We start from the raw sequence: 26,509 nt of genomic DNA, 5'->3' as shown, positions 1-26,509 counted from the left end.
TGCATATTAGGGTTTTATTATATAGCATAGCCAATTATGGAAGCAATTATATTTGCATATTAGGGTTTTATTATATAGCATAGCCAATTATGGAAGCAATAAATGAATGGATAAAGAAGATGTGGTATATACATACAATGAAATATTACTCAGAAATACAAAAAAATGAAATCTTACCATTTTTGACAATATGGATGGACCTAGAGGGTATTATGGTAAATGAAATAAGTCAGCTAAAGATAAACACCATGTGATTTAACTTATATATGGAATCTAAAACAAAATAAAACAAAACAAAACCAGACTCATAGATACAGAGAACTGATGGTTGCCAGAGGGGTGGGAGGCAGGAAGAATGGGTGAAAATGATTAAGGGGGATGAGGTATAAACTTCCAGTTATAAAATAAGCCACAGGAATGTAGCATAAAACACAGGGAATATAGTCAATTACACCATTAACATTTTATGGTGACAGATGGCTACTAGACTTATTGTGGGGATCATTTTATAATGTTTATAATAAATATTGCATCACTCTATTGCACACCTTCTGAAACTAATGTAATATTGTATGCCAAGTACACTTTAATAAAATTTTTATACTTCTGATTTTATAAAAGGCCTTAATATTTTGAAATGTCATTTTATAATGCTAATGGCTGTTGTAAACATTTTATTAAATGTTTTCTATTCTGCGTTTCAAACTGAGTCAACGATAAATAACACAATTGTAAAGAGTGATATATCAACAGTTACACATTTAACTTTGCACAAAAATCTAGTATGAAGAAGGTATTATATTAGTAAATAAGTACACATTTATCCCAAACTTTAAGAACTTTTGTGAAACCTATAATAAACATATTGAAATTAGATTTCCTGGGCAATGCTAGAAAATTAAATGGCTAAAGAATATTTGCAGAAATAAGCTACAAAATGAAAACTACAGAACTACAAAGTAATCAACTAAGCTGTCTTCAAATATGATTCGTGTGATACGCTTTTCCATATTTTAGTCCCTTTCACTTGGTCTTGAATCTATTATATACTGATAGTCTAACAAATACAATTAAAAACTACTCCTCAGAGAGGAAATCTGCAATAAAATGTGCAATACCTTGTGTGTAGTTACTAGTTTAATAAAACATTACCTAGTTAACAACTAAGTAGTGTTTAAAATTTGTAACAGGAAACTTTTAAACAATAACAAAGACCATGTCTGTTCCATATTTAGGCCAATTTAAATGATTTTCAATAAAGCTAAACTTAATGTAGGGGTCACATTTGGTTAAATCTCACCAACCAGACTTCCAAGAATGTGGCTATGTAGGTGGACCACTGAGAGTGGATTCCCTTCCTTGGCTGTATTTCATTGGATTCCTGCCACAATTCTACTGAGGAGACTCATTAGGAAAGGATCTATCATCCGTGTGCTCACATAAAGCCCCTCCCCCTTCACCCACAATGCTCCCACCCCCACAGTAAAAACGGCAAGTTAGTTGTGCTTTTGTGGCTTTTTCACTGGAGACCATAAGTTTGAGTTGAATTATTCAATGTGAGGGTCACAATGAGAGAACGTGGATCTTTCTTATTCTTCTGGACCATGATCTTTCCTTTCAAGGATTCACCTATAGAAGAAAGGCAAAAAATATGTTTAAGAATTCAAGGAAAACAGTTCTAACAGAAAAGTAATAATGTACACTAGCACCTCTGGTTTTTTGTTGTTATTGTGAGATGTTCCACTAATTTTCAAAAACTTTTAAATTGTCAAATCCTTGAGAAAGAGAAAAACTTCGTGGTCATGTGGGGTTGGGGAGTAGTTTTATTGAACTCCTGAATACGAGTTCCTATGGTGAGTCCTGAGCACACAGAAAGATATAAGATATGATTCCTGCCCTCAAAGAGTTCACATGAAGTCCAGGTAAAGAGAAATAGCTACACCAACAATTACACAACAGGTTTATGTTCAAAGTGTGCTGAGAGTGAAAATTGGGGATGGCTGAAAGGCAGTAAAGGCATGTTTCACAAGAATAAAAGAATGACCTGAGGGCTAAAATCATGGTTAATAAGGAGTGCACATGGAATGGCATTTAAGGGAGAAAACACATGTTATAGAGAACCTTCAGAAAATGACATTCTCAGGTACAGAAAACATAAATTTATATTTTATAGAATCACATGACAAAGCTGTTAAACCTTGAAGGTACTAACATTGTAAATGGAAAACAGAACTTACACAGGTGAAAACAGTAAACACAAAAAAAATTACATATTTGTTTTAAAGGTAAAAACTGATTCCCTAAAATCTTATACAGTATGCTCCAAATTTTATTTTATTCCAAAACGGAATTATATATTATATATATATATATATGCTTTTCTGAGTACAAATACTTCTCATTTAAGTTGTTTTTCATTTATTTACCAAGAGCTATTTAAAAATAACAAAAGAGATTACTAAGTTGCAACTAATCACCATTCCTTGCTTTAATAAGAGTAAGATCAACCCCAATAGCAGCAGGTATAGCTTCACCATCTGGATGAACACAGGAAGAGTCCATATAAAGTGACTAAGCAATCTATATAAAACTACCCAAGGACTGAATCAATATTTTATTTTTTATTTTTTTTAAACTGCAAGTGCCCTAACATTAAGGGATAATGAATCTGGATGTTTTTCAATATGGTAGTGAAACAGCACAGTAAAACATACCAAAACCATCTAATAGTTATATTTACTTCAGAGTATAAAGATATCATTATTGATACATTCTATATATCCTACAGAAAAGGTAAAGCTGACAGTTTTCCATCACTAGACATATCTTTTGATGAAAGAAGAAAACCTATTAACTAAGAATTCGATATCCAGCAAAATCTTTTTAAAATGAAGGTAAAATAAGGCCTTTTTTCAAAGAAGTAAAAGACAAAACTTTTTCCTAGTAGACCTGCACTACAGGAAACGTTAAAAGAAGTTCTTCAGACAAGAGAAAAATGGTACCAAAAAGAAGCTTGGATCTACACAAAGAAATAAATAAACAATGCCCGAAATGTTAGGTAAGTGATAAATAGACTTTTTCTTCCTTTTAAAAATTTATTTAAAAGGTAATTGTCTGTTTAAAGCAAGAATTGTAACAACATATGTGGGGTTAAAACATTTAGGGAAATGTTTTATAACAATAGCACAAAAGATGAAAGAGGGTAAATGGAAGCATATTGCTGTAAGTCTTAACTACAGATTAAGTGGTATAATATCATTTGATGGTTGTCTGTAATAACCTAAAGATGCAGGCTGGAAACTTTAGAGCAACCATTATAAAAACAAACCCAAGAGGTATAGCTAATTAGTCACGGGTAGAGATAAAATAGTAAAGAATATTTAATAATAAAAAAATAAAGAAGAAAAGAGGGGCAAAAGACAGAGGAGATAAATAAAAAACAAATGACAAATGATAGAGTTAAATTCAATAACATAGGTAATAATATTAAATGTAAACATGTCCAATATACTTTATAAAGATATAGGTTAAAAGTAAAAGAAGAAAGTCTATATAAACATTAATTATAAAGAGGTTGGAATGGCTATAATAATTTCAGACAAAGTTGGCTTCAGGAAAAAATATAACCAGAGATAAAGAGAGACATTTCAATAGAATAACTTGTTCAATTCATAAACGACACATCATAAATTTTTGTATGCAGAGAGCTTCAAAATGCATGACGCAAATCTGACAGACCATCAAAAACAGACAAATCTATAATTATTGTTGGAAATTTCTCCTCTCCTTTGTTGATAACTGCAATAATTAGACAAAATCAGAGAGAATATGGAAGACTTGAACATGACTTGATTAACCTCTATAGAACTAAGACAGATCATAGCTGGGTCATAAAACAAATCTTAAACAATGTACAGAAAGCATCTACACTAATAAAAGAGTAAGATGCAAACTGACCGTACCTTCACGACGCCCACCAGCCAATCAGGAGTATGCAAATTAACCCAACAAAGATGGCGGGTTAATTTGCATACACAGGTGCCAAGTGGCGGGGGGGGCGGGGCAGGACGCTTGGTCGTCACCATGGCGACGACGCAGGCATTCCACACCGCCCCAGCCGCTCCAGGCCTCTGGGCAGTGTGGGAAGGCGGGAAGGTGGCTCCATCTGGAGTGAAGGCGGTGCCAGCAGCCAGGGGAATGAAGGCCCATACTTGCATGAATCTTCATGCATCGGGGCTCTAGTACATAATATGTTCTCTGACTAAAAAGTCTATTCTGACCACTTTTAATTAGTATTCTATTGGATGCCCTAGTAAGGGCACTAAGGTGCACGAGAAGAAAAAAAGGGATATAAATTAGAGGGGAAAAAAGACATAAAACTACCTGTATTTGTAGACCACATTTCTTATATATAGAATATCTTAAAGCAATATGAAAAAAAAAAGCTACTAGAACTGTAAGATGGTTTAGCAATGTCTTAAGATATAAGGTCAATATAAAAAATTTAGTTTTATTTCTATACATTAGCAATAAGGGATTAGAAATTGAAATAAAAAACCACCATAGCATTTACAATAGTATCATAAAAATATACAATACTTGAGATAAATGTCACAACATATGTGCAAGATTTAGAAACATAAAACTATGAAACAGTACTAAAGATGATCTAAACTAAATTGAAAGACACATTTTGCTTATGGCAATTCTTCCCAAAGTAATCCATACATTCAACACAATCCCAATCACAATCCTAACAGGGTTTTTTTGGGGGATAGAAATTAACAAATTGATTTTAAAATGTATATAGCAATTTAAGGATTCTAGAATAACAAAACCAATTTTGAAAAAGAACATACATCTAGATCAATGGGACAAAATAGAGCCCAGAAACAGACCCATCTATACTAGTACACATATGGTCAAATAGCCAAGGCAATTAAATAGAAAAAGACAGTCTTTTCAAGAAATGATGGTGGAACAACCTAATACACATTTGGGAAAAGAAACAACTAATATTAAAATTAACATAAAATATACTATAGACATAAATTTAAAAGGCCAAATTATAAAAACTTTTAGACAAAAACATACAAGAAAATCTTTGTGATATTAGGGTAGCAAAGATTTCTTAACACACAAAAGTACAAAACTTCAAAAAAAACACATTAAGACCATGAAAAGAAAAGCTGGGAATTGGAATAAATATATTAGCAACATATATATTTGACAAAGGACTTGTATCCATATATATAAAGATTCTTACAACTCAATAAGATGACAAACAACCCACTTAAAAATTGAGCTAAATATTTTAACTGAAACATCACAAAAAAAAATATGAATGGCCAATGAACATGTGAAAAAAGGCTCAACGTTATTAGTCATCAGGTAAATGAACATTAAAAGCATAATGTCACTACATATACAATAGCATGGTTTAAATTAAATGAACTGACTTTTTTTTGTGAGTGTTGGCAAGAATTTGAGCAACTGAACATACAGTGGTGGTAGATAACGTTAAATAGTACAGTCATTTTGAAAAAATTTTCCAGTTTCTTATAAAGTTAAACATTCACTTACCATAAGACCTGATAATTCTCCTCCCAGGTATTTTCCCAAGAGAAATGAAAACATGTCTGCACAAAGACTTTTAGATGAACGTTCATAGCAACTTTATTAATAATGATCCCTAACGGAAAACAATCCAAAAGTCTAGCAGCAGCTGAGTGCGTAAGTAAATTGGAGTACATCCATACAAAGGAATACCACTTGTCAATAAAAAGGAACCAAGAACTGATACACAGATGAAAGCATGCTGAGCAAAAGAAGCAGGAGTACATCCTGTGTAATTCCACTGATATAAAATTCTGAAAGAATACTAATCTATATAGTATATAAAGAGGTAATATGCAAATCAGCCGGGATGCCATAACAGTCACGACTGGTCAGGAGGAGGCTGCGCATGCAGGTGAGGCCCAGAGCAGAGACAGAGACGGGGGGCCTGCCCAAGCCGCCACAGCTGAGGGCAGGCCCAGAGAGGAGAGCCTAGCTTCTGGCTGAGCAGTGCTCCCCCTGTGTTGAGCATCTTGCCCCCTGGTGGTAAGTATGTGTCATAGTGACCGGTCGTTCCACCATTCAGTCAATTTACATATTACCCTTTTATTATATAGGACTAGAGGTCCAGTGCACGAAAATTTGTGCACTGGAGGGGGGTGTCCCTCAGCCCAGCCTGCCCCCTCTCACAGTCCGGGAGCCCTCAGGGGATGTCCTACTGACGGCTTAGAGGGGAGTGGGCCTAAGCCACAGTCTGGCCTCCCTCTGCGGGAGGCAACCAGCTGATCATGGGAAGGCAATGTCCTCATCATGCCTCTGCTGCTGCCACTGCTGGCCACCGCGGCTGCCTGAGCCTCGGCCCACGCAGCCACTGTGGATTGCCTGAGCCTCGGCCTGGCCCTCGTTGCCTGAGCTTGGCCCTTGCAGCGGCAGCCACCATCTGCAGCCTGCCTGAGCCTCGGGCCGGCCCTGGCAGTGGTTTGCCTGAGCCTCAGGCAGCCGCTGTGGCTTTGTCTAGAAGGATGTCCCAAAGACGTCTGCCCTAATTAGCATATTACCCTTTTATTATTATAGATAAGGGTGGTGTATATATTTGTCAAAACTCATTGAACTATACAATATAAATGTGAATTTTTATTGCATGTAAATTATAGAATAAAAATGTTTTTAAAATATGGTGCTTTAGAACTAAACACACACACACACACACACACACACACACACACACATATATAATGTAGAAAAATTTTAATATCTGTTAAGGAGATTCAGTACATGGCAAGTTGGGCATTTGAAACCACTGAGAAAAAGGATTCAATAAAACCATGTAAACATAGTAATGCTGTATTTTAAAATATGAAACCAAAGTCAGAACCAAAAGGAAAAGGTTGAAAATTGACAATATGAACAAAAGTTCCATAAAGATACTTTAAAGAAAGGTATGCGAATGAAAACAATGTTACTTTCACTTCTTACAATATCAAAGAATAAAAAATAAGTGTGAATTTTGAATAGACTCCTATGATGTATTACCAAAAGTGGGACACTTTAATAAAAGACACAAATGTATTCATTTTACTCTGCCATTGTCATCAACATTGAGTGTTATTAGTAACCAAACCATCTTCCTCAAGTCCACGTGGTGGCCCCATCAGCTTTGCCAGCCTCCCTCAGAGGGAGATGCCAAAAGAAAATACTACCTGTTGTCTGTCTCCCACTTCAATAAAATACTTGTGTCTATTACTAAATAAATGAATAAAGAAAGAAAGAACATAAAACAATTAAAAACACCTATTTTGAGATAAACAATCATCAGAATCTGATTGCTTTGATTTGCATGTCAGTGATTATCCATGGTGATGGGTATTATTTAGAATGTCTAACCACTATCTTAAAAAATCCTTTGTGATCTGGCTGCAGTGGCTCAGTGGTTGAGTGTCGACCTATGAACCAGGAGGTCAGGGTTCAATTCCTAGTCAGGGCCCATGCCCAGGTGTGGGCTAGAACCCTGATGATGCATGTGCAGGAGGCAGCTGATCAATGATTCTCTCTCATCATTGATGTTTCTATCTCTCTCTCCCTCTTCCTTCCTCTCTGAAATCAATAAAAATTAAAAACAAATCCTTTGTAGATTTATCTTAGGGACTTTCTTGTTGATGTATATGAGGTATTTTTACAAATATTTCCATTTGGTATGTATATCCTAATGATTGCTCCTCTTTGATTTAAGTTGCCTCCAAAGTGTTAAAAATATCTAAGTTGGCTTGTTTGTAAATGTTCTATTCAATCCTTAGTGTAAGGATCAAAAGAGGAATGTTCCAAGGTGCTTATAAAGCAGGTTTTCAAGTTCATTTCAGGTTTAGAGGATATGTCTACAAGAGCTCTGTGCAATCCTCAATTTAGACATAGAGCCCAAGTCAAGATAAACTATTAATGGATATTTTTGTTAAATTTTCATACACAAAATTTTAAGCATCACTATTAAGCAAAACATCTGAATAATTTAAAAGGCAAAACATTGCCTTATAATTTCAGTATAATTTTCATGTCTTAAAGTGAAATACAAGTAAAATAGCTAGTTTTACAATAACCTTAATTTCAAAATGAGGGTGCAAATACCATCTATTTAAGTTAATTAAATAGCAGGAAGGGTCACAGTAATAAATACATAATTCACACTGCTGAACTCCCTTCAATTGTTTAGGACAGTGTCTGTAGCACCAGAATAGATCAGAGTAATTAATCAGTGTCAAATAGATATAAAATGACTGATGTTGTTGAGCGTGTATACTGTGGTGAGAGCTGCGAAGGACATTCTCTATGGAGCTGAGCTGTACCACCTTGTTTAATCATCGGCAGACGGCTATTAGAATACCACAAAGCAGTGCTGCAGTTCAATCAAGAACAAAATTAATCTCATTTCATGTGGTTTAAATTCAGTGGTTTTTAAAAGTTATTTTCATTCAGAGCAATGACATTTCATTTCCCCAGAAGGAACAAAAAAAATTCATTACTGTCACTATTAAAGCTCAGAGTTAAAAAAATAAAAGAAAAAATAAACGGATTCTTCATTTAAAAACTTACTAGGTATATACCGAGAAAGAGAAATAGGATGATTTTAGTCATATTTCCAAAGCCAAATAACACAAAAATGATCTGGGTTTTTTAAGTAAACACTGCCATATAAGTTTGTAAAATAAAATTGTACAGTATTTTTAAAGGAAAAAGAAAAACATACGACCTGACTTTAACATTAAAGTAAGCGTTCTCTAACTCTTTTAAGAGTATTCATTTTTATTCCCACAATGCTGGAAGTGCTCAAATGTTTAGAGCACTTCTTTTGGGACTATTTTTTTTAAAAACTACATTGTAAAGAAAATAACAAACAAAACAAAATCAAACTAGGCTCATTATTGTACAGTTCCATCTTGCTTTTGGCCAAATGTAGAATCTTAGTCTGGGAAATTTCCTATTCACATTGTTTTTGCTTACTTTTTCTTTTTTTACGTTACAAAATATATTTATTGCTTAGAATGTTTATCTTTTAAAAAAATGTATTTATTGGGGTGACATTGGTTAAAAAAATTATACAGGTTTCAGGTACACAATTCTACAATACATCATTTATATCGTTTGCTACTGCTGACTTTGTGTGGATGCCTTTATCAGGTTGAGGAAGTTCCTTTATTTCTAGTTTGCTTGAGTATTTGTCAGATATGGACATTGAATTTTATCAAATGATTTTTCTATAGTCATTGGTATGATCATGTGTTTTTTCTTTAGATTGGTAGCTTGTGGAGCACATTAAATGACTTAAAAATATTGAATAAGCCTTGCATTCCTGGAATAAACCCCTCATATGGTCATGGCATTGTTCTTTTTACAATATTGCTGGATTCAACTTGCTAGTATTTTGTTGAGGGATTTATGCATCAATATTCATAAGAGATATTGGTCTGCAGTTTAATTTTCTTGTACTATCTTTGTCCCATTTTTGTTTTCAACATAATACTGATCTCATAATTTTAGCTCTCTTTTCTGAAAGAGACTGTATAGATTTTGGTGTTATTTCTTTTTTAAGTGATTGAGAGAATTTGCAATGAAGCAATTTGTGCCTGGAGATTTGTTTTATGGAAAGATTTTGATGCTGGCTACCTGTTTTTGTAAATAAAATTTAATTGGAACATAGTCACAGCCACTCACTTACCTAATAGTGTTTACCTGCATCTACTAAATTCAACTTATGCATCAATAGTGAAATCAAAACTGTAGATTTTTATGAAATATTTTAAATGTATAGAGAATAATATAATGACTACCTGGGACCCAGTACTCAGCTTTGTTCAATACTAACATTCTCCCACAATTCCTTCAATATTAAAAATAAATAGTTCAGATATCTGAAACTGAACCCCCTTCATAGCCTTCCCTGATCTTATTTCTGTCCTCCCCCAAAGGTAACCACTACACTGAATTCAGCAGTTATCATTCTTAAGTGTTGCTTCTTACCTCTACTATGTGGTGTATGTATGTTTTTAGAATTCATATAAATGGTATATTGTAGGAATCATTCTGCCACTATTTTTCTGCAATGTTGCTTTTGATAGACACACATATATGATTTATTTTATCTACTATATTTTATTGTATGCAACTACCAAATTTATCTCTCTTCTACTGATGGACATTAAGGTTGCTTCTAATTTTTCACCTCTACACACCACTGTTGTGAAAGATTGTGGGAGAGATTGTCAAAACACATGCCTAGAAAAAACTGTCGTTGTAGGGATGTTACATGTACTCTTAACTTGATGGTATCAAACTGTTCTCTAAAGTTGTTGTACCAATTAAGACTACCAGCAGCAGAGTGTAAAAGTTACATTTGCCTACATTATTGCCAGCACGTGGGGCTGTTAAATTGTATGTATCCTCCCTCCTCCCCATTACAGTGATAAGAAACAGTGTCTTCTCGTTTTAATTATCTTTTTCCTGAGTTACTAGTGATTTTGAATAACTTTTCATTGAAGTTTATTGTACTTTCAGCTTTCCTACACTCAGGGAGCTTTCATAAAACTGAAACAAGAAGACTTATGTAATAAGCAGCTTGAAATTTTAAAAAAAAGGTTTTATAACCAAATTCTAACTTTTGGAGCTAAATGTGTAATATGGAAGAACTATGGGTGCTCATATAAGCGAACAATCAATGAGATATAAAACAAAGGAAGGTAGAAGTGACCAGTCCTTGAACACTGTAGGATTTGAGGAGATGGAGACAATTGAGTGAATTCCAGACAAATATATTTTGAATATGCTAACTACTGAAGTATAACTCTTTTATTTATACTTTACCTTTATTGGTAATATTACTCTTTAGTCCGGTGGGAAATGAAAATATTATATTTTCGCCGAAACCGGTTTGGCTCAGTGGATAGAGCGTCGGCCTGCGGATTGAAAGGTCCCAGGTTCGATTCCGGTCAAGGGCATGTACCTTGGTTGCGGGCACATCCCCAGTAGGGGATGTGCAAGAGGCAGCTGGTCGATGTTTCTCTCTCATCGTTTCTAACTCTCTATCCCTCTCTCTTCCTCACTGTAATAATTCAATAAAATATATTTTAAAAAAAAAGAGAGCAGAAGTATTATATATTGATACAGTCCAATTGATTATAAAAAAAAATATTATATTTTCTTTTGGTTATATATGCAACTTGGTAAATACTAGTTATCGTTAAAGTTTTCTGAATTCTTCTGTGGTACTCAAAATAAGAAGTACATACTATGTAACATACATTTTAACTGGCAGAAATTAGATGTAAATGTAAGTTTTCTTTTAAATTACTTCTTTAAAAGAAATCTTATCCTTAGCAACAGCATGGATGGACATGGAGAATATTATGCTAATGAAATAAGTAAGTCAGAGAAAGATAAATACCATTGATTTCACTTAATGTGGAATTTAATGAACAAAATAAAAAAAAAAAAAAAAAACAGAAAAAGACTCATAGATATAGAGAGCAGTCTGACAGCTGTCAGATCGGAGGTGGGTTGGGTAAAAGAGATGAAGGGATTAAGAAAAAGAATACAGCCGAAACCGGTTTGGCTCAGTGGATAGAGCATCGGTCTGCGGACTGGAAGGTCCCAGGTTCGATTCCGGTCAAGGGCATGTACATTGGTTGCGGGCACATCCCCCGGTGGGGGGTGTGCAGGAGGCAGCTGGTCGATGTCTCTCTCTCATCGATGTTTCTAGCTCTCTATCCCTCTCCCTTCCTCTCTGTGAAAAATCAATAAAATATATATATAAAAAAAAAAAAAAAAAACAACAAGAAAAAGAATACATAGACAGTAGTGTGGTGATTGTCAGAAGGAAAGGAGGGTGGGAGGAGGTAGAAGAGAGTAAAGGGGGGATAAATGGTGACAGAAGGAGACTTGACTCTGGGTGGTGAACACACAATGCAATGTACAGATGATGTGTTATAGAATTGTACACTTGAAACCTGTATACCTTTCTAAACCCATCACCCCAATAAAATAAAAAAATTTAAAAATTATTTTTTTAATGAAATGATATGCCATCTAAAATTTATTTAGATGGTAAGCTCTAAGAACATCTTATTTTAGCATCTATTATACTATTATACTCCTTCAAATAGAGTGGGCACATAAAAAGTGGTTGTAGAATGAATGAATATTGTATTCTTCAGAATAAATAAGACACTTTACCCCCTTTTTCTCCCTCACCTGCTTTAACTGAAAATGGCTTTTCCAATAGAAATATTGTTTGTTTCCAGTGTGTTTCGGTACTCTGGGGGCCCGTAGAGAACACGACCTGCAATGGTAGAGTTCAAAAGTATCTGATGAAGTACAAGATATTTAATATCATGGTACATTAATCTACTACATCAAATACAAGCTCCAAATGCTTACAATAGCAAAATGCTTATGATCAAACACCTTGGGGCACAAAAATAAATGCAATGTATTTCACATAATTAATTCTTATGAGACAACTCATAATACTTACCCTGTTGTGGCAATTCTTCTCAAAATATATATCAAAGTAACCAGCAATTGCCTGTTTTTAAAAATAAATAAATAAATAAATAAACAAACAAACAAACAAAAAAACAAATTACATGACATAATTTACTATTCAGTCTTTTAAAACATGGCAAATAAAAAAACCATTTCAAAGACCAGATGCCTCTTAAACTTATGGCAGGTCACCATTTTTTCTGGAAAAGATGTTATAAGTAAAAATAAAGTAATATAATTTGGCTCTTCCCCACAGAAACAACACAATAATAAGGGTAACAAGGCTAATCAAATAATCAATATGCTTTATTAGAGAAATGATCATGGTAGACTACTGAAAGGTGAGAGACTATAAGGAGAGAGAGAGAGGCTCAGCAGCTCTTTGTGGGTCCAGATTCTCCCGCTGAGATGCTGCCATGCGAGGTAAGGCACCCTGCGGTTCTAGTCAGGCCTCCAGAAACTGCAGCAGCTCAAGAGACCCAGGAGAGACCAGCAGAAAAACTAGTAGATAATCCAGTCCAGACTGCAGAATCATAAACCAATAAATCTAAATGATTGGGACTTCAAAGCATTAAGTTTGGGGTAGTGTGTTACACAGCAATAAAGAATTAAAACATACTCTTATATACAAAGACAGCTCATTAAATTTCTTCTGATATTATTATGCATCCAATTTTAAAGCAAACCATTATGAATATTTTTGCAATGAGATTATGGAATATTTAAAAGTTACTTTTCTTCTTCTGAAAATAAAATAAAAATCAGTAATAGTACTCAAATAAAACTTATGTTTAAGCAAAGAGCCAAAAGAGAAACTCCAAAGTAACTCTAAGGGTTACTATGATAGTACAAAAAGGTCTCTAAAAGAAATTAACATATTCAGATGAATATAGAATTTTCATTTATTTTGTTTAAACTTTAAATACCATTCCTTTTTCTTTCACTACGGGGACTAGCTTGACTTATTCTATTTTTAAAACTGGCATTAAGTAAAGCTCCTAAAGTGTTAAAAACAGGACACTGCTGCTTTTGTTGAGAACGTGAAGTTTTATTGATCTGTAGGTTAATATGGATTGAATCCAAACCAAATTCAATATTTAACCTTCAGGTTCATTATACTTTAGATACCAAGAGAAAAATCGAAACGCTATTTATAGTTCTGTCAAATAGGATTACAAAGCAACGTAGTGTTCAGCTATAGGTTATTACAGAAAACCATGTAGCTAACGAGAACATTTCTAAAATAATACAACCTTTTTTTTCAGCTGATTTCCTGATACCTCTCCAATGACTAATTTAACTGTTTTCTTAAATTTATTCCTATATGTCTATCTTGTTCACCACTATATCCTTCATGGCCAGAGCAGTACACAATTCATATTTGCTGACTGAATGTGCTATGATATACAATTTTATTATAGTACTTATCATCTATATTTTAGTTAGTTTGCCCTATCAGACTGTAACTTATTTATAAACAAAGCCTATGAGTAATTTATATTTTTATGCCCTTTACCCAGCACAAATCTGTTATACAGCAGGTTCTTAATAAATTTTAAGTTAATTTTTTTAGTCTTCAATTTCTTAAATTAACTAGCCTCATTGTATAGTGTACTTGACAAAATGATTGAATAACTACACTTAGAATGGAACTAATAATTTCAACTCTGAAAAAAATGTAGAGTGCAGATCAAATATGGGGAAGAAAGAGAGCAGAGGACCCCCTAATTCTATGTATAAAGCTGCACAAGTCTCAGCCTAACCCCTGAGTTACACAGCTCAGGTGAGATCCAAACCAACATAACAGAGGCTGAAAAAATTGAACTAAAACTTCAATCACTGGCACAAGTCCTAGGATTAAATCCTGAATAAACGTGTGTGGAAAAAAAAAAAATCACGTGGCAAAGACTTAGAGAACTGAACTAAGATTTGGAAAAACCTGTACAAATCTCAGACTAATTCCTTAAGTGCATATGTGCAGGAGAGACCCAAAACAATATAACATATGCTTAGAGAATGACTAAGATTTGAACCACTCTCTGCACAGACACTATTGACAAAACTTGCGTTTTGACTTGAAATGGTCTGACTGCCTGCTAACACCAAACATGAGCATTATCCGGACAATTATAACATTACGAGAATTCACACGACAAAGCATGTACATCTAATAGAAAACACAGTGAAATGAATCAGAAGATAGGAATTCTCATAAAAAAATAGAAACTATCCTATAAAAAAGGCTAATATGCAAATCGTCCCCTCAAGAGTTTGACCGCTTGCTATGATGTGCACTGACCACCAGGGGGCAGCATGGAATGAAGGAAGGCTCTGGCAAGCAGGCAGCCGGCAGCTGGGGGAAGGAAGGCCCTGGCCAGCAGCCAGAAGGCTCTGACTGGCTCTGATGGCCGGCCAGGCCTATGGACCCTATCCATGCACAAATTTTAGCACCGGACCTCTAATAAAAAAAGAAACATATGGAATATTGAGAACTGAAAAATAATGGAAACAAAAGAACTCCCTGGGTTGAATAGCAGAATGGAGATAATAATAAAAAAAAACAGTGAATTTTAGGATAGATTAATAGAAATTATTTAATTTTAAAAACCAAGGGGAAAAGATTGAAATAAAATACACAGAGTTGCAGGAAACTATAAAGCTAACATACATGTAATTGGTGGTCATGATGGAAAAGATAAAGCTATTGAAGCAGAAAAAAAAACCCTTTTACATTTCTATATCCAGCAAAAATATCTTTCAGGAATAAAGATAAAATAAAGACATTTTCAAGTAAAGGAAACAAAATTCATTGCCAATGGAATTTTTAGAAAAAATTTTAAAGGAAGTTCTTCGGGCTACAATACTAGAAGGAAAACCTGAAACATCAAATATAATACAAGAAAAATAGGAGTAATAAATAATTAGGTTTTATAAAGGATCACCTTTTCCCTTCAGAATACTTACAACTGTTTAAGGCAAAATTACATCACCTGGTGGGGTTATCAATTTGCACATATAATCATAAAGATCAGTGCAGTAGGTGGAAGGGTAGGAGGGAGGAAAAGTGAAATCCTACCAACATATGTAAGTGTTTATAAAATCTGGAACTGAAGAAGGCTTTTTAAATGCTACACATGGGCAGACTTAAGGTAAGGGAAATTTAAAACTTTAATATCAAAATTGAAAGGCAACAAATCTGAGAATATTTGTAATATATATAAAACAAAGGGTCACGTGTTCTTTGTACATTAAACTTCTAAATTAGTAAGAAAACAATATGTCAAAATTACATCACCTGGTGGGGTTATCAATTTGCACATATAATCATAAAGATCAGTGCAGTAGGTGGAAGGGTAGGAGGGAGGAAAAGTGAAATCATACCAACATATGTAAGTGTTTATAAAATCTGGAACTGAAGAAGAAATTAAGACAAAGGACATTTCTAAAAGAAAAATCAACTGATTAATAAGCATGTGAAAAAAGATGTTTGACCTACTTAGAGAAAAATGAGTAAATTAAAATAATCAAAACATTTTTTTAAAATGATAATATTCACAGTTTAGTGGGAAACATGGCACTCATTGTGGGAAAATAAACTGAAATAGCCTTTCTAAAGGGAACTTAGCAATACATATTAAAAGATAAAACATTTGACTAATAAAAACAAAAAGACAAAACATTTGTATTAGAAAGAAGTCATACATGAAATAGTACAAATGATATAATTCCATTAATATATACAAAATATTCAAAAACAGCAAAACTTATGGTATTGTAAGTCAGTATATTAGTATATTAGGGATAGAAACTGAAAGGGGTTACCTGGTGGGCTCCTGGTTTGCTGTTAATATTCTTAAGCTGAGTTGAATACATGGTGAATATTTACTCTGGGCAAATTTATCCGACTACACTTATGATTTGTGCGTGTTTTCTGTTTTCTAAGTGCATGTTATATATTCAATTAAAATGTTTACATAATGTATATACTCAATGACCCAGGAATTCTAAAAAGTATTCTATGGAAATTATTAAGTATGCCTGCAAAGATTTAGCCATAGGATGTCAATTTTAGCTCAAATTTTCAACAATACGTGACCAATTAATAAATCATAAAATCTCCATATAATGAAATGTCATTTGGCCATCAAAGTAATCCTATAAATATTTATTGATTTGGAAAAAGTCACAATATACTATTTTATAGTTTCCTTGGAAATGCATCATAATATCTTCAGCTTCTCATGCAGAGTTACCTTTCTAATGATGTTTGGTTGAGGGTAATGTTAAGATCAGTTCTCCAGCACACATTAAGCAGAAACATGAGGAACATTAGGAAGAAATTCACCAGAGATTAAAAATTATGTGCAGCCCTGGCCCGTGTGACTCAGTTAGTTGGAGCCTTGCCCCAGAAGGTTATAGGTTTGATTCCAGGTCAGGACACATACTTAGGGTACGCATTCCATCCCGGTCGGTCACATAAGGGAGGCAACCAATCAATGTGTCTTTTTCACACTGATGTTTCTCTCTCTCTCTTTCTCTCTCTCTCTCTCTCTCTCTCTCTCTCTCTCTCTCTCTCTCTCTCTCTCTCTCCCCCCCCTTTCCTCCCTCTCTGGAATCAATTAAACATAAATAAATGAATAGATAGATAGATAGATAGATAGACAGATAGATAGATAGATATGTGCAGATAATCTACTTGTTGATTAGCATTCACATAACTGAGAAAGTGGAAGACTCTTACTCTGAAAACTCAAAGGGAATTTCTGGTTTAAAAAATTGGTAATTACCCTCAAACACAAGCAAGCAAGACCTAGAATGCCACTCAAAGAAAACAGTATTTAAAAATCTTTTTTTCTTTTTGCTGTATAAGTGATCCTTAATAATTAAAATACAAGTTAGAAAAGAGAAAAATAAACCTTAACCTTGAAACATAATTATATAAACCAATTGACCTATGACTAGTGTTTTTATTTCTGCAAAGCCATTATGACCAAATATGTCAGTTGATTTGGGAACAAAACTATTTTGCTTCAGAATATGAATATGCCACCTTTTTGCACTTATAGTTTCACTACCTTATTATCATCATGTCATCACAGGGTATCTCTAGATCTTTTAAATGTTAATTTCAATAAATTTATCCTTTCTCTGTGGACATGATTCAACTATAAGAAAAAAAACAAGCATAGGAAATTGAAAATGAAGACTAATAGACAATGGTAATAAATAACTGCAGCACAGCTTGACATGTGCTTAAAAGAGATCAGATATGTTAGAAGACCTGACCACAGAATAAATTCCTCTTTGTTCCACATATATATCTTGTCAGGGGCAAAAGGAACAGCTGAGGGAAAAAATAAACATTAAAATCAAATATCTGTAAGAGCTGAGTTAATCTGCAAAGGCAAGGTTACAATTAAATAAATAAAGTTTCACTGAATTATACAACAGCCCTTAGATTGAGAGAAAGGAAAATGAGTGGTAATTAAGAACAATACTGATGATGATGGGGGAAAAAAAACAATAGAATGAAAGGAAAACACATGCATACAGTAAATTTCTGGAACAGTTTGATCATACTTGTAATTTGTTGAAAATCCTCCATAATTACTTTGAAGTACATAGAAAAATAAGACATGTAACTTTATTTTGCATCATAAATATTCCTAACCATCAGAATAGTTTCAGAATGATCTGTTCATCTCTTTGTGCATTGCACAAAAAGAAAAAAAAATAATTCACAGCATTTGTAAATTGAATCATTAAAAAATCTGTTTTAAGCCACAATTTGCTTGTTTATCCAATACTTATAAAGGTAGATGCAGCTCATTTGAAGAACAATGATTTGAAATAAAAATGAATTACTTTCTCATGTCTTTTGGTGTGATGAGTATTTCTTTAAAGAGACCGTATTGTGTGCGTGTGTGTGTGTGTGTGTGTGTGTGTGTGTGTGTGTGTGTGTATGAAATAAGATCAGACTAGACCTTATGAGAAAGAAGGAAATTAAAAATTATCATTATCACTATCACCTGCAGGGAGTAATTTATCATTTCTGTTCTTCATTGGTATCATGTTCCAACAGCGTGTGGTTACAGCAGATACAATTAGGCAGCTGTCCACAGAAGTAGGAGGATAATGTGCTTTTGATGGAGTTTATCCAAGCATGGAGACAGAGTGCTTGTAATCCATGCAGCAGAATCACTATAACAAAAATACAATTTATTTTTTGTGGAAGTATTTCTTTCAGAATCTTAAAATGGAATTCAAAAGCCAACTGCTAGGTCTAAAGCAAGTAAAGAAAGAGTAAGAAGATAATGCATAAAAATGATTATTTTAGCTTACATCACTGTATATAAACCAACCAGATGAAACTACAAACGAAAGACATACAAGCTACTGCAAAAAAGCATAAACTCTGCTAGTGATAAATGGCATTAAAACTAAGAAAGCATAATCAACAAATATGAAAACTACATATTAGGATTTTCTCCCAATATTAATTATACCTTAAATTATGTACTCTTTCTTCTTCAATTAATTTTCTATTTTATCCCAAGAGAAAATGTGCATCTTTTCTTTCTTTCATAATTCCTCTAGGGAACAATACACATTAAGTGCCATATACTTCTCAAGGGATATTGCTAAATTGAGTAGTTTAGAAACAGACCTAGCAATATGGTCTGTAGCAAAACAGACAATAGGTCTAAAATTTCTTAAAGGTACTTTATTTTTCCAATTCTTGACTCACTTTCCCACAAGGACTAGTCCTTCCTGTGAATACACAGATATACATATATCAGACATCTGAAAACATAGGTACTTTAGGATTTTTCGAAAATCTGGATGGCAATATTTACGATGATTTGTACCAGAGCATTAAGTCAAAGAAAATCTGAACTGGGAAGATTATTTCCTTATAGGTCATTATACTAGGGAAAGTGCCTGAATCAAAGAGGAAAATACCTGGTCAAACTCATTTATTATCACAACCTAATAATTCTAATTGACAGTCTCTGAGATAAGTCTAGGGAGAACTCCCCTGTCATCTCTAATCAAGAGTCTACTCTTATTGATTATTTGATAAACAAACCATTTTTATGCTTATTGCTATGCTTGAGATAAGTATTTCAGTCCTGTTTGAGTGTGATTATTTCTCTCCTAAATATTTTGACCCTTGACATTGCTGATTTCATTCAAGTATAACCCTATACCTATTTACAATTAAAGTATGATTATAATGTAGCTTAAGAATTTCAACATTCCACTCATTATATTTTAGAACAATTTTATATTCAAGTCCTTTTTTAATATAACTGAAAATCAATGTTAATGAATTTTTTAAAACGCAGATTCAAAGGGGCTGTAAGCTTGGCTTTCAAAAGAAGATTAAGCACAATTAGCACAATTTTAAAACATAAAAAGGCCATCAAGAGTGTTAATGTTGCCGAAACCGGTTTGGCTCAGTGGATAGAGCGTCGGCCTGCGGACTCAAGGGTCCCAGGTTCGATTCCGGTCAAGGGCATGTACCTTGGTTGCGGGCACATCTCCAGTAGGGGGTGTGCAAGAGGCAGCTGATCGATGTTTCTCTCTCATCGATGTTTCTAACTCTCTATCCCTCTCTCTTCCTCTCTGTAAAAAAACAAAAAAAAATATTTAAAAAAAAAAAAAAAAAAAAGAGTGTTAATGTTGCTAAGGGTGTAAAGGAAACAATGATCACAGGCCACTGAAGATATAGGGAAACTGTTGTTAATTTGGATAAAGAAAAAGCAATTAGCCAGTGACAGCATTTTGGAGGCATTGATATATGAACAAGCAAAGATGTTGCATTCTGACCTAAAAAACACCCCTGGAATGAGGCTTGAAGGTGGTTTGATAAATTTTAGAAAAGTGACTATTTATAGATTGAACAGTACATAAAAATAGCTGATATCCACCTCATGTGCCCCTAAATGGGCACATGTTCACTAAATAAAATGGAGGGTATGATCATCTGCACTATTTAAACCATTATTTCTTTCACAGACTCTTTTTTTTATGTGTAAGTAGATAATTTAGTTTAAGTTATAATTAATACATGATACTATTCCATTGGATTTGCTCTTTATTTTAATTTTAAAAAATCATTTGTACTTTTCAATTAGAGTTGACATACATTATTATATTAGTTTCAGGTATGCACCCCAGTGCTTAGACATTACATAACTTACTAAGTGATCTGCTGATAAATCTTGTACCCATCTGACACATTACACAGTTATTAAATACTAGAGGCCCGGTGCACGAATTCGTGCACACTAAAAGGAAATTAATTAGAAGAAATATTTTTGTGTTGCTATTCGCCCTTTCTCTATAATAGAAGTGTCAATCAAATTCACAATCGACAATGACAGATCATAACACACGTGTGCGATTGGCACCAGCAAGACCTTTATGTGTATCGTGCATGCGTGAGTCAACTTAGCCTTTTATATATATAGAATAAACTTGCTTAATTAGTCCTGCTTTCTAACTTAGCTAAACTTTTTCCAGCCCAGTGAGGCACCCCAACTACTCTTTCAGGTAATTGTCAGAAACACAGCAGTAAATATCAACATGAAACAGATTATTGTAGATCACGCAGGGAGAACAAAGGGTAAAATATTTAATTGCAGCAGTGTTTGACTATATTCTGTGCAGTGAGAAAACCTGAAGTCATTTTCAAGGTCCACCATTTCTTACTTCTTTCACTCAGGTCAAGTTTCTAAACTTTCTAAATCTGTTTTTCAGCTAATGAAAAGAAAATAGGATTCCACTGAGTATCTTATCTACCTACTTCAGGATCAAATGAGATGAGACACAGGAAAATACTTCACAGACATTTGGTTAAAGTGTGAAATGTTTGCACCTGGCTATAAAGCAAGTCGTGTTCCTGGGCTGAAGAAACTGCAAGGAGTCTAGTCGTCGCTAGGAAGAGGAAGCCAGGTGTTGCTACATGATGTCATTACCCAGCGCCCTCAGCCACTGTTTCCAGGCTGGGCTGGGCTGTGGGCAACATTTTGCACCATGGGGGTCTTGGCAGCATCGGCTACAATTTGGTGGGTTGTTACTCCAGGGTTGTGGTGGGGCCTATGTCCCTCTTGGGGGAAGCCAAGTTTTGCTTTCTGGCTGCCAGGTCCATGGTGCCGTTTCTCTATAAATGTTCAGTGTGCATCACAGCAGCTCCTGTGTTGAGCGTCTGGCCCCTGGTGGTCAGAGCATCATAGCAACCCGTTGGATGGTCGGACACTTAGTATATTAGCCTTTTATATATACAGATTACTGACTATATTCACCATGTTGTACTTTATATCCCCATGACTATTCTATAACAACCAATTCTTCTATATTTTAAATCCAAAGTGTGATTATTAGGATGGTTCCCCGTTTGTCAGGGTGCTTTTAGTGCTGCTTCCTTCTGAAGGAGCATCCTATCAGCCTTGCTTTTCTTCCTGTAGGCTGAGAGAGGACAGTGGAGCTACCAACACATAAAATTACCGTTTGTGCATGGCTAAAGGTGGTGATTTTATAGCATCCTGGGCACTGCACACCCATAAAGTAGGAACTGAGGCTCTGCACCAGGAGCTTTTTCTTGTGTTTCCTTTCTCTTCTAAAGAGGGATGAAGGAGATCCTTAGCAAGATGTCTAGAGGAAGCTGTCACCGAAGGAAAGGCCAATTTGTACTTCTTAATCCCTTTACCTTTTTCATCTATCCCTTAACCCCCTTCCCATCTGGCAACCTTCAAAATGTTGTCTGTATTTATGAGTATGTTTCCATTCTGCTTGTTCGTTTATTTTTTTTTATATTCAATTGTTTATAGATATGTATTTACTGCCACTTTATTGTTTACATATATATTTTTAAATATATTTTTACTGATTTCAGAGAGGAAGGAAAAAGGAGAGATAGAAACATCAATGATGAAAGAGAATCATTGATTGGCTGCCTCCTGCTCACCCCACACTGGGGATCAAGCCCATGACCTGGGCATGTGCCCTGATGGGGAATCGAACAGTGACCTCCTGGTTCATAGGTCACCGCTCAACCACTGGGTCATGCTGGCAGGGCACTGATTTGTTAAATATCACAAATATGCAAAAATACACAGGTATTTCTTTTGGCCAATGTGGCAATCACTGAATATTTCAAATAATATTTTATTGAAGTATACAAGTATGAAAGTGAGCAAATTGCTAAGATACAGTTCAGTGAACTTTTATAAAATGAATACTCAACTACCACCCAGATCAAGATATAGACCACTCTTAATACCCCAGAACCTTCATTATCCCCCTCCAATAATTAAGTCCTAACACCAAATGTTAACCATTATTCTATTTATCACCATGTATTAATTTAGCTTACTTTGAAAATTTAAATATAGAAACTCTTCAGTATGCATTTTTGCCTTTTAATGAATATTCTGTTCATGAACTTCATTTATGTTGTAGCATATAGTGAAGTTCATCATTTTCATTGATGTACACTACTCTATAAATATACTATTATTTATCCATCCATCCTACTAATGATGAATATTTTGCTTGTTTCCAGTCTGGAACTACAATGAAGAATGCTGCAATGAACATCCTTATTCATGTGTTTTAGTGAACATATGAACACATTTCTACTGTTTAAAGACTTAAGTGAGATGGTTAAGCCATAGGGTAAACATGTGTTCAGCTTTGGTAGCTACAGCAGGTAGCTGAGTTGTATAGAAATAACTTATTTCAACGGAATATCTTTGCCTCATCATTCTTATGCATTTCTTAGAATACTTTCACTAGTATGATTGTTAAAAAAAAATCCAACTATTAAAAATTTCAAACATAGACACAAGTATAGAAACTCTCAGTACCTATATTCAACAGTATTTGGCACACTTACTTCATCTATTCTTCCTCTGCCCCCTGCCCATGCCCATATTTGCCGAGCTATTTTGAAGCAATGCCTGACATCATGTCTTTTCTCCACTGTATACTTCAGTTTATATCTCTAAAAAGTATGGACATTTCCTTACATAACTACAATGCTTCTATCACATGGAATCAAATTCTTAATAACTCTTTGGTTTATCTAATATTAAGAAGGTAAATTTTAATAGGTCTCCCCATTAATGCCTTGTGAATAGAACTGTCTGCTTGGCTTGTTACTATATTCCCAATGCCTTGCAGCTCTTAGCACATAATATCACTCAAAAAAAGTTCCTTGGAATAAAAGAAGAGATTTAAGTATTCCACCACCATCCTAGCCTAAATAGCCTGAAAGAAAAAAGTTCAGGACCATGCTCTAGATCATATGGTCACTCATACAAGGAGAAACCTAAAACTGGTTATAGAGGTAGAATCACATCATTAAAAATGCTCTTCTCCTTCAAGACATAAAATTTACTTAATGGAGCCTACTGAAATATATACCAGATGTCCCACTAAAATCTATGATGCAAGTTCAAGACAAGTCTTACTATTTCTAAGCAGCACAGATGTGATTTAATAATTAGTTTCTTTAGCTGATTAGCTTTGCAAGGTCAAAATTAGGTCAATGTACACCCCAAAGTACTAACAACTGATTTAATACTCAAGAATGAGTTTGGAATTAGTAGGTTTCTATTGACAGAGATTTTCTAAAAGCCTTGAAAGAAGACTTAAAGAAAACTACTGCAAAGAAATAGGCTCATTTTGATTTTTTCTTAAGCCATTAGAAAATTTTAAAGCTTAATTAAAAAGTAAAATGAAAACAAAGAGTACTATAAGTAAGGAATCACTAAAAATTTGAATTGTAAACATTTAAAAGTTTCTTTTAATAACATCTACATTAGCCTTAGAAAACAGTAACTCAAAGACTTGTTTTTACTCCATCCAAAGATAAATTTCTTTTGAGTATTATCAAGTATATGATTTAAAAAAAAAAAAAGAGGAAAAATATAAAATAAGAATTGGGAGGTAACATACAATTTATTACGGGTTCACTAATAACTTTTGTTTATTTTTACTTACTTTTCCTAATTTTAAAAAAGACTCCTGTTTCTAGTGAAGATGTAACAGAAAGAAAACACTCATATTTTCCATGAAAACCATCGAATAGCCTTGGAAGAAAATAAATTTAAATAAACATTTTTCAGTGAGGGATGAGCCCTTTCTAGTTGAGCAGACAGAAATAGTGGCTTTCATAACTGAGGGAATTTATCTAATGTTGAGTCCATGGGAAGGAAGGAAGGGAGAGGAGGGGAGGGGAGGGAAAAAAAAGAAGGAAGGAAAAAATGAACGAACAAACAAACAAACAAATAACCATAAGCACAGGAACATTGCTTGAACAAGGAGAACCCAGCTACTTTTTATGGCCAGGTCTGGGCTAATACGATGCACAGGAATTTAGAGAAGCCTGAAAGATATAGCTAGTCCTCTCTGCAAACCGAGAATATGGATGAAGCTGGTGGTTATGCTCCAAAAGCAGGAAGAGAGAGGTTTTCCTTCAGTGCTTAGATCCCAAAGCCAAAATCATCTGCAACTACACAGTTCACCATCACCATTAACATCACATTACTATTCAACTCTCTGCTATTCCAGAAACTCTTGCCCAAGAAGAGATTCTTTGTTTCAGTCACTCAAGAAAACCTATTTATATAAACACGATACTTTTCAACTAAACCTGTGAGTAAATACATTTCCTCAAGAACAGATGACTCAGCTATACCACTTATTCTTCTAAATTCACTCAGAAAGCCAACCCTCACAATGTCCACTAATTCTCAACTAGATAAAGAACCATGCCAAATCCAGACCAGCACCTTTCCTCTCACTCTAACCCCTTGCTCCACACTGAAAGACCCACCAAAAATCAGATCTCCCAAACCTCATAAAATCTTGACTTTGTCTTCTTCCCTAAAACCAGCTTTATTCTGATGGTCTTCCCAGAAAATTGGCAAGAGAAAGAGGCCTAATCTTGAGCTCAAGACACTGGAAACTAACAGTGGTACAAAGCTCTGACCAAACTCAACTCCAGTTTAGATAAAAGAATCAGCCCCTCATCCTAGCTGCCCGGCAGGTGAGTTCAGGCTCTTCTAGGGGAAAATAATTAGCTACTATAGTCTGTATTAGCCTTTATTCTAGTCTTTTATACAATGTCTAGCATAAAATATAAAATTATAAAAACAAAACATATTGACCATAAGTAAAAGAAGTAGAGTTACAGATAGCTCAGGGAATTGGTAAATAGGCTATCAACAGCAGAAAGAATACAGATTAAGAAAACAACAGTGAGCCTGGCTGGTGTGGCTCAGTTGTTGAGCATCAACCTATGAACCAGGAGGTCACGGTTCAATTCCCAGTCAGGGCACGTGACCCAGTTGCACTTGATCTCCACTAGGGCTGTGCAGGAGGCAATCAGTAGATGATTCTCTCTCATCATTGATGTTTCTGTCTCTCTCTCTCTCTCCCTCTCCCTTCCTCTTTGTAAAATCAATCGAAACATCCTATCTAATAAAAAGGGAATATACTAAAGGACAATCATGCCGTCGCAAAGATGGCAGTGCCCACAGACAATAAAGAGGGAATATGCTAATTGACTGCCCCACCCTCAAAGATGGCAGCACCCACAACCAATAAGGAGAGAATATGCTAATTGACTGCCCGCCCTCAAAGATGGCGGTGCCCTCATCCAATAAGGAGGGAATATGCTAATTGACTGCCATGCCTTCAAAGATGGTGGCACCCACAGCCACAAGATGGCGGCACCCAGTCCCCTCAGCCGCTCCGTGTGCCTGCCTCTGGAGTCCCCCAGTCCCCTCAGCCCCCCAGGCACCCAGGGCTGGCCCGAGGTGCAGACAAGCCTCGGATGGCGGCTGCCCAGCTGCCCAGGGCCGCCCGAGGCTCAGGTAACCAGGGCCGACCGAGGCTTGCACTGCTGGCA

At 34.9% G+C, this 26,509-nt stretch overlaps 1 protein-coding gene and 1 pseudogene across 1 annotated transcript in view; both read right to left on the bottom strand.

The window, feature by feature from the left end:
* Positions 1 to 1,455: 1,455 nt before the first annotated feature.
* The window catches only part of PRMT3 (protein arginine methyltransferase 3), a 98,267-nt gene continuing 73,213 nt past the window's right edge, over positions 1,456 to 26,509 (bottom strand). The window contains exons 14-16 of the mRNA XM_008148971.3: positions 12,575 to 12,625; positions 12,292 to 12,379; positions 1,456 to 1,629 (exon numbers count right to left, since the gene is read on the bottom strand). Coding sequence (XP_008147193.1) covers positions 1,520 to 1,629; positions 12,292 to 12,379; positions 12,575 to 12,625 — 249 coding nt within the window. The 3' untranslated portion in view covers positions 1,456 to 1,519. The remainder of the gene's footprint in view (positions 1,630 to 12,291; positions 12,380 to 12,574; positions 12,626 to 26,509) is intronic.
* On the bottom strand, positions 22,003 to 23,003 carry LOC103292747 (40S ribosomal protein S27-like; annotated as a pseudogene).

The sequence above is a fragment of the Eptesicus fuscus genome, chromosome 13 (genome assembly GCF_027574615.1).
Source record: "Eptesicus fuscus isolate TK198812 chromosome 13, DD_ASM_mEF_20220401, whole genome shotgun sequence".
NCBI lineage: Eukaryota > Metazoa > Chordata > Mammalia > Chiroptera > Vespertilionidae > Eptesicus > Eptesicus fuscus.
The sequence above is the reverse complement of the archived record's forward strand: the minus strand, read 5'-3'. Positions and strand labels throughout refer to the sequence as shown.